Source organism: Pteropus vampyrus, unplaced genomic scaffold (assembly GCF_000151845.1).
Source record: "Pteropus vampyrus isolate Shadow unplaced genomic scaffold, Pvam_2.0 Scaffold82, whole genome shotgun sequence".
NCBI lineage: Eukaryota > Metazoa > Chordata > Mammalia > Chiroptera > Pteropodidae > Pteropus > Pteropus vampyrus.
The window spans coordinates 5814715-5824786 of NW_011888863.1; the positions used below are offsets into that span (position 1 = coordinate 5814715).

A 10072-nucleotide genomic window follows, 5' to 3' on the forward strand; every position below is an offset into this window, starting at 1 on the left:
ACGATATGGAGATTCTTTGAAAAATCAAGAATTAATCTATGATCCAGCAATCCCTCTACTGGATATTTACCCCAAAGACTTGAAAACTCATACCCAAAAAGATATTTGCACACTGATGTTCATAGCAATTATTCACAGTGGCCAGGATATGGAAGCAACCGAAGTGCCCTACCATAGATGACTGGCTAAAGCAGCTGTGGTACATATGTACAATGGAATATCACTCAGCCATAAGAAGAGATGAAATACTGCCAGTTGCAACAACATGGATAGACCTCGAGATAATCATGCTAAGCGAAATAAGCCAGACAGAAAAAATTGAAAACCACATGATATCACTTATATATGGGATATAAACCTAAAAGCAACAAATGAACAGGACAAAGAAACAGAGACTCGTGGACATGGACTATAGACTAGTGGTTACCAGAGGGTGCGGCGGGGCGGGGGGGGGGGGTGGTGAGGGGGAAGGAAGGAGGTAGATGGGGTTAAGGGGGCCAAATATGTGGTGACAGAAAGAAATCTAACTATGGGAGGTGAACACTCAACACAATATATATATGTATATACACACACACACACCTTACTGTCAAATTGTACACCTGAAACATACTGGATTTCGTTAACCAATGTCACCATAAAAATTGACAAAAGGGTTTGTGTCTCTTGGCTCAACCCCCTGCTGGGGACCCAAAGTCCAATGCACAAAAGTGGGTAAAATGGTCAGGGGGTAGAGACATTTCTGGGATCCCTTTATGCAGGAGCCTCAAGCACTGTGGTACCAAAACCCTTTGGTAAAGGCTTAAGGCTACAATTTGATTGATAGAATATAAAAAAATGTTAAAGTTGATAGAATTAAGGTAGAAGTTTGGGTGAAAGCTGGAATGTTTAAAAAGGTTTTATTTGAATGTTTTATGGGAATGAATACTATGTCTAAATGGGGAATACTCCACCTAGAAGTAAAACAGAAGGCATGTAAATTGCCCTACCATATATTCACTGGACATGCTAAATTGAAATAAGTCTGTCTGAGCCCACACAGTGTGGAAAAGAAGCTGGAGTGTTGGTATGAACAAACTCTGTTCAACAGCCCTATGTGGAGTGGACTGAGAATTATGGCAAAAGCCTGTGAGCTCCAACCAGTGACAACAAGTAAGATGCTGGACTAGAGAATTTCCATTTGAAAGGCAATTACTAGCTTGCTATGGGACATTAAGCTGTCCCTATGACTGAAAGACATAAAATAATCTTGAAACCTGAAATGCCCATGATGTCTTAGGTGATGTTGGAAAAACACTCTGATGAGGGAAGGCAATGCTCAGAAGAGTTCCATAATAAAATGGAAATGGTTTATATGGGAATCCTGTTACAAGGAGAATGCAAAGAAGAGACACAAGCAGGAGCCTCTTTTCCCACAGGGCAGACTCTGGAACTGAGTGAGGACCTGCTAGATTCTATTATCACTTGGATAGCGCCCTGCGAATAACTCTCAACTGACCAACAAAGAGTCGCTTCGTTTATGAATGACAGTTCCATAACGTCCTGTTTGGAAGGCTACCACTCTGATGGAAGAAGGTGAAAACATATCAGCTCAGTGGGCTGACTTGCACGCTGTTTTCCTAGCAGTGATGGAAGCAATGAACCATGGTAAAAAAGCACATGTTTGTTTTACTGACTCATGGGCAATGGAAAAATAGACTAAAAGGATGCCTTATAAGGTGCAGCCCTATGGAAATCACTCTGGGAATTTATGGAGCATACTAAAGTAGTACATGTTGCTGCCCATCAGAAGACTCCCCTTCCAGGTTTGGGATGTGACTGGAACTATGAAGTGCACCTTTTGGTGCGCTGCCTTGAAGTGGCAGCCTGGGTCCATAAAATGAGTAGACATGGGGGGCTGCAGCAATACAGAGATAAGTTGAATCTAGACATATTCCTCTTACACCCTCTAAGGCACAAAGCGCCAACAAGAACTGTTTCGTCTGCCAACAAGAGAGACGGAGGCTGCAGATGGCTATGGGGAGGATTCCCCAGGGCGAAGTCCCCCACCCCCCACATAACTGGCAAGTGGTTTATATTGGATCAATGCTGGTGGCCCTGGGGAGGGGGGGACGGTGCTATAAATGGCTCCTAACAGAAATAGACACTTAACTCCAGATTTGGCTTTGCATATGTGGGGGTGGATGCAAATGCTCAAAATACTATGAGGATTCAAACAGAAGACACTCTACCAATTTGGGCCACCGAATTACATTTCTTCAGATAAAGGGACACACTTTGTAGCACATAGTATTCAACAGTGGGGAGAGATATCACACTGAATGGACATATCATGTTGCTCATTGCCCTCTGAGTAATGGTTTAATAGATAATTGGCACAGGCAGTTGAAACATTTGCTGTCTAAAACGGGGGGAGATAAAGGCATGAAGGGCTGACCTGCACACCTTCATGAGTGTGTGTTCACATTTTACATGAGGAGGCTTAAGGGAGAGTCTCGACTGGATAGATTCCTCTGTTCTTCCGGTACCTCTGGGGAAAAGGGGATAGAGATGGATGCTGGTATGAGGACTGTAGTTTTTATTTTCTTCCCTACATCACCTTAACTTTCTTTTATCTACTTGATACAGGACTAGGACTACAAGTGCCAGAAGCAGGGATGATTCTTCCGAAGCAAGAAACTGTAACTCTACTTTTAAACCTTTATGTCAGAATTTCCCAGAGACTGATCAGTTGTGCTTTCACCTCATCTGGCAAAATTGGGGTTAATAGCAAATGTAGCCATATTGCCTAGAGGTAAAAACAGCCCACTAGCTCTGTACCTATGCAACCTCACCCTATGTGAATGGTAGTAACTGAGGGGGTGGTACTTGCTAGACTCCAATCTAAACCAACTATGGCCAAACCTAATGTTTCCATTTCCATCCAAAGGTAGGAAAACATTTGGATATAAATGGAAAGAAGGAGGGATAGCAGCTGAGGGTAAAAGAATGAATAAAGGAGTTACATAATAACGGAGATCCAATATTACATTAATACCTTGAAAGAGGCTCAGAGCACAATAGACACTGTCTCTTAGACCAATTAGACCAGGTGCCTTGAAAGGGTAAAGTCATATATTGCTGGGATCACTCCTGCTTTTGGAACCTGACAAGATTGAATGGAAACCTCAAATCCCTGTGGCCTTGCCCTGGAAGACATTTTCATACAACAGAATGATGGAATGAACTCCTTGTTAATGACTGAACGAGACTAGTAATGTGTTAGCATCTTTCAATTGTTAGGATTCTTTTGCTACAGGGATGCCTAGTCAAAGACCAGGGGGTAGCCTGTGGTATAATAAAAAATATTTGGTCTTTGTACCCAGTTAATGATGATGATGATGATGATGATGATGATGATGATGATGAAGGAGGAGGGGTTAGGGGTCAGGAGGTAGAGGAGGCCAAGGAGGAGGAGGAGGAGGAGGAGAAAGAGGGGAAAGGGAAGAGAAATAGAAAACCTAAAGAAACCATCAAAGACCCCGAACTGGTACTTAACATATTCCCAACAAGACCAGTTTACAGACAAGTTTTCTCAAGTAGTCATGGAACAAATAAATAAACCTTCAATAAACTCTTCTCCATTTTATCTTCCAGAGAAAAATGGAACACTTTCTCTTTTTATGAAGTTAGAATAACCTTAATGGCAAAAACCAGACAAGATAGTACAAGCAATGAAGAATACAAGCAAAATCATTAAAAAAACATAGATGTAAAAATAGAAAACTAAATCAAGCATATATTTAAAAGATAATAATACATTATGACAAAGTCAGGTGGAATGTAGATTTTTCCAACTTACTAAATGATTAAAAAGAGAAAAACATGATCATCTTACTTGATACAGAAAGAGCCTTCAATAAAATATAACATACATTCACGATTTTTAAAAACTTTGAACTAAAAATCAAAGAAACTTCTTTAACCTGGTACAAGGTTATTTAACAAAAACACTACAGCAAATGTTATACTTAATAGTAAAACATTAAAAGTATTCTTTTTTAAAATCAGGAAAAGGACAAGGATGCCTGCTACTATCAATTCCATTCTACACTGTACTAGAGAACCTAGTTAGTGTGGTAAGGCAAGAAAAAGAAAGAAATGTAACAAAGATTGGAACAGATGCAACAAAATTGTCATTATTTGTACATTATTATCTACTTTACTATATAAGACTTTACTGAGAGACATTAAAGAAGAGCCTTATACATAAAGAATAATAAATGCCCCCCCAGCAGTAGATTAAGAAATAAATATCCCCAATATAGCTGAAGGTTCATGTGTGTCCCCCTCTTCTATCCCCCCACTGCCTCCACAGAGGGAACTAAATTCGATGTTCTCAGTCTTACCATGTCTTCATACTTACACTACCTATTTGTGTAATAGGTATCCCTAACCTTATAAATTGCTCTGTATATTTTTAAACTTTATATAAATATTTCATAAAAAAAAAAGAGCCTTAAAAACGGAGGCATACATCATTTTCACAGAAGTGGAGACTCGATATTTTAAATATGTTAACAGTCCCCCAACTGAATTCAGTGCATTCAATAAAAAGATGGTGGTGAAGAGAATTGTCCTATCAGGTAGCAAGGCTTAAAGCTACAGTAATTGCAACAGTGTGATTTAGTATCGAGACAGAAAGATTAGCAGAATAAACTGAAAGCCTAGAAATATACCCTCACATGGAGGAACTTCTGTGTGACAGAAGTGGCACTGGAGATCAGAGGGAGGAAGAATGGTTTATTTAATAACTAATACTCAGATAACTAGATATTTCTAAAATATCAAATTTGATCTCTTCTTCGCAACATAAAAATCAATTTCTTCGCAACATAAAAATCAATTAAGGCCTTAAATGCTAAAAATCTTTAAAATGTTTAGAAAAAAAAACATAGACTAGTTTTATGATCTCAGAATAGAGAAAGATTTCTTAAATAAAATAGAAATTCATAGTTTAAAAAAATTGATAAATTGGAATTCATGAATATTAAGAGTATTTTAATTCATGAAAAGACCCCTAAAAGAAAGTTAAGAGCCACAAATTGGAAAAAGATATGTGCTACACATAAATTGACAAAGCATTAGTTTCTTCAATATAGAACAAAAAAAATTTTAAGAAAAATGTCTTAAGATTCCATTTATCACAAAATAAAGCTAATAGTATAAAAATATGGGCCAAATATAGTCATATTCTACCACTTTTAAGATATAAAACATGGGAACCCACTTTCTGCCATCAAAATATCAAGTCTGCTTTTATAATTTATAAACTCCATAAGCAATAAGCTTTGATGTTCAGCTGAGCATGATTAGCAGCTTGTGATTAGCAGACTGCCAACTTTTTGCAAGAAAACCTCAAGTAGCTTCTACTTTCTGACAAGGTCAACTCATGCACAACTTACAAGAAAGAGGGTGGGGAGAGCAGTACTGTGGAGGCACACAGGCAGGCAGTGCAGTAGGAGTGTAGCTAACTGCTTATTTCCACTGTGAAGACTCAAAGGAGGTAAGCCCGGCCTAAAGATGTTCCTGAGACTTTTAATAATTGGTATCGAAAGCTAAGATACTGGTGTTTAAATTCCCCTTTTATTCCTCCACGATGCCTTTGAAAAGAGGGTCATACTCCAGTCTTCCCTGTCTTGCTCTAGGTATTTCCAGAATGCAGAAGAAAGTGCTCTTTGCTAATTTGGGGTCCTCGAAAAGAACCTTTACCTTCTGGGTGCATTCTCTACTTAAAATCTCTAGCTCATTACTACTGCAAAGTGACTGTGATGTACGCGCGATCTAAACAACAGATTCAAACTGTTTAAAGGGGCTATGGACCAGAATTTCAAATCAGTCTACGTGGATATTTACATCACTGAAACCCCTCTACTTTGATTCACTTTGGGTTTTCATGGTAATTTTTCAGCACCTTGGCAACATTTTAAAATTTTAAGGCAGTTTTATCAGTGAACAAGAAACGAAGTATCAGATGTTATTAAAACCCCCTGAAAACAGTCAGGAAGAATGAAAGAGGGCACCAGAGTACAAATCAACATAATGACTCTTTTATTTCATTCATTTAAAGGCAATGCTTTTCTCTAATGGGAGAGATACTGTCAATGTTAAAATTTGCATTTACACAGAGCTTTCATTTATACGCCACAATTATTTAGCATGGTACCTTTACAATAAACCTGCAGAGTGAGTTTACAACTTAAAAAATAAATATTGAGACAGATAAGGAAAGGTTAATAAGTGTAGTGCCCAATATGGTACACATGGTGGTTAAGTGCTCTGCAGGAAGACTGATCTCAGCCCCATTTTCAGTCTCCGCCATACTACATAATAGCTGTGTGATCTTGGGTAGGTTACTTAGCTTCCTTGAGCCTCAATTTCCTTTCTGATGAAAACATGAATAACAGTACTAACTCACTGTTGAGAGGATTAAAGGCAGGGGACAAAAGCAAACATACAACGCATTTTTATAGTACAATTCCGTTAACATCAAGTGATTGCCGTGAATGGTTATAAAATTACTATTTGAGACTTCTTGTATGATACTCTTAAAAAATACATATATATTTCTATAATCTCAGGAGTCACTCTTGTTCTTGGCACAAGATCAAGTTATCAAAAAAAATACTTGAGTACAAAAATATGCTCATAAATAATCATTCTTCTTCATTTGAAACTGAAATAGGTATTTATCAACTATGACTTTTTGAGACTTCATAAACCAGATAGGATAAGGTAATCGAACAGAGCAGAGAGATGACAGCTCAAGACAGACCACAAGCAGTGAGACATACAGTGCTATTTAAAACAGGAAGTGTGATAATGGAAGTTTTTTTTCTAAAAAAAAAACATGACACTCAGTATAACAGAACATTTATTAGGCTCTCAATCCTGAAATAAATGTGTTAACTATTTAATTTAACAAAGCTATACTTTAAATGCAGTTATATTAGACCCTCACAATTTAAGATATATATAATTCACAGAGGATTACGTAGGACTAATAAAACTAATAATTACAACAACATTGGCTATCATTTAGTCAGCTAATTATGCCCAAAGTATTTTGCACAGGTTTTCTCACTTAACTTTCACAATAAATCAGTGTGGAGAGGAAGAAAAAACAACCTGTTATCCCCATAAAGAATGACCTGACACTCAGAAAGATGATGTGACTTGTCTGTCCATGGTTACAGTCCGTAAGCATCAGAGCAGAGATCTGAACCCAGGACTGTTATGACTTCAAACCCCAATATTCTTTCTGGCCTAAATGGCTTCTCTAGGCAAAACATGAGGATACTGAACAAAGTGACTCTGAAGATCCCTTACAGATCTAGGATCTAAAATCCTTTTTTGTCTGATGGGTTAATACACCTGATGGTATTAAGCTCCAGGCCCCTACGCCTTTCAGCAACTCTCCAACCCTACCCGAGCCCCCTCAGAGAAAAAAGCAAGAAAGGAAGAAACAAAAAGGAAGGAAGAATTACTTAAATCTTTCAAATACAAAAGGGTGATCTGCAGGTAATGATGAGCACGAAGAAAGTGAGAGCACAAGGAAATTTATATTGGCCCTTTGAGAAGAACCTCCAGACAACAAGAATTGAGACACTGGAACACACATTATCAAAGAACATTACGCCCGACAAACTGAAGAAAATACAACCTCGTGAAGGGCTGTCAACAGACAAATAGTGTCAACATACACACAAGATGGGGAAGTACAAATATAGCCTACTTGGCTCAGCTTCACTTATAATTTAAAATAGAAAAGAAAAAAAAGGAAAGTGGTAAAATAAGCTTGACGGCAGCAGTCAGGAGATAGCACTACAATTCTGCCAGTCTAAATACAAGTTAGCAAAATGCTAACCTAAATATTTGTGCTACATTCCTCAGAGGACTCATCAATGCACAGGTACCATTTTATATTTTCCTTCAATTCACTATCCATTAAGACACAGCATCTCTATTTCAGACGAAAATCAGCATTCTAGTCTAGGCGCAACATTACTTATCGTAAATGCACTGGCTATTTTTTTAGTTTCTTAAGTATCTGTTAGGAGAACTTTGAGTGAAAAATATCGCAAAGGTAACTTCCTTCTGGGATTAAACACAAAACGAAAAACCCCACATAACTCTGGTGGGATTGCTAGACCTAGGAGAGTCGTGACTGTTTCATGCCCGTCCCCCTTCTCTCGCCAGGTGAAATCCCCCACAGGCACAGACCCAAAGCTGATTGCCTTAGAAAACTGTAGAGTCAACAATTTCATTTCTCCCTTTCCAATTTCAGTTGAGTTTTGACTTGAACCTTGACTAATCTGTAAAAAATGAGAAGTTTACATGTTCCTGGTAGCAACATGACTCTCTTACTTTCATTATGAAATGTTTCTTTTATTATAATTACGTATTATCACAAGAAAACGGGGCTTCACGAGAAAAGGGGGCTTTTTCCGTGAAAAAAAGACTCAAGTCAGCCCAGTTACTGCTTTTGTATTCCTCTACCACCACTGACACCCTAAAGAGAAGTTAATGTCTCAGCCTCTGGTCCCACCTACACCTGTTCCTTTTATATACAAAAAAAAGGTTTCTGATCATGAATTATTTGGTTCTAAAAATATATCCCATGGAAATACAGCAGTTGGGAGCATAAGTACTTGCTTTGGGGAGACTAAAAATCTAGGGAAGACCTACCTTGTGAGTAGAGAAGGATCTGCATCTCTAACAGAACGCAGGTGAACACCTGCACCAGGTTCTCCAATCCCAGCAGCTCGAAGGCCTCTCGAAGAGGGTAATCGGAGAGGGGGAGTTCACTGGGCCCAGGCCTCTGGCAGATGACAGGTTCATAAACACCATAAAATTTCAGTGATCTCCCTGGAGGTGGAAGGGGTACTTCATACAGAATATTATGGATGTAGCTCTCAAGTGGCAAGGGTGGTGGTTGCTGTGAGGTGACTGCCATGTAAAGCTGAATAAGGAATTTCTTGCAGGCCTGCATGAAAGGCAGCGGTGTGATCAAACATATACTTTTTGAAACATATAGAGTGTCTCTGCTGATGTCATAGGAGTTGTATCGCTGGAGTTTCAAAAGGGAAGTTGTATCTCCCTCATCAATACTGCTTGCCAGTGAGTCCATGCTGCAGGAGGAAGAAGCATACACGCTGCTGTAATGCTCAGCGTTGTGCATCTGGTAGAGCGTCTGCATGGCTGTGCAGATTTGCTTACTTGTAACTTCTTCGTAAAAAGTGAGAACAAAACCGTAGGTACGAGACCCATCTTCCCGGGTAATTATAAATGAGTGGAACTGAGGGTCTCTATTGTCAGTTTGTGTTCTGAAAGATAGCCCTTTAGGCATGCACAACTGTGGAGGAAGGGGAAAGAAAGCATCAGAACGCAGTACATGAACTGACTTCAAACCAGAAAAAAATGTTTGTGAACCTCTATCCAAGCCTGTGACCTTCGGCAAGTCATGTAACTTCTCTGAGCTCTCAGTTTCTTTATCTACAACATTTGCTACATCATTCTGGCTTGAGACAAAATATGCAAGGGCACACTACAAATATTTAATACTTAACTACTATTTTTGAAGTAATTCCATTTCAGAGGAATCAGGAAATAGGTAAAGGCTCATTTGATAAACAGAAAAAATAATAAAAACATTTTCTCTATTTTAAATATGATACTTCACCCTCAAAAAATAAACTTTGAAACTAGGATGATTTTTGATTTACTGAAATAGAAGGGTAGGAACCAGATATTTTAGATTATTTCCAGTAGGGATTATGCTCTAGGTCTTGGGAACTACTCAGGATTGAGTCAAATTTGGGAACAAAATTACCGGAGGAATTAAGAGGTTATATTTAAGATACTTAAAATACACAAGAAATTAGAACTGATGCTTTAAAATTCTTCTAAAAATACTTTAAATAAAGGAAATAAAACATATTACAGAAAATTTGAAATACATTAAGGCAAAGAGAACTTATAATTCAACTACCCTAATATAATGATCATTAATTTTTACATATTCCTTTCTACT

General features: G+C 38.2%; 1 protein-coding gene across 1 annotated transcript in view; it reads right to left on the reverse strand.

Moving 5' to 3' along the window:
• The window catches only part of DENND5B (DENN domain containing 5B), a gene marked incomplete at its 5' end in the record, with an annotated part of 139755 nt that overhangs the window by 63776 nt on the left and 65907 nt on the right, over window positions 1-10072 (reverse strand). The window contains one exon of the mRNA XM_011363175.2: window positions 8728-9394. Coding sequence (XP_011361477.1) covers window positions 8728-9394 — 667 coding nt within the window. The remainder of the gene's footprint in view (window positions 1-8727; window positions 9395-10072) is intronic.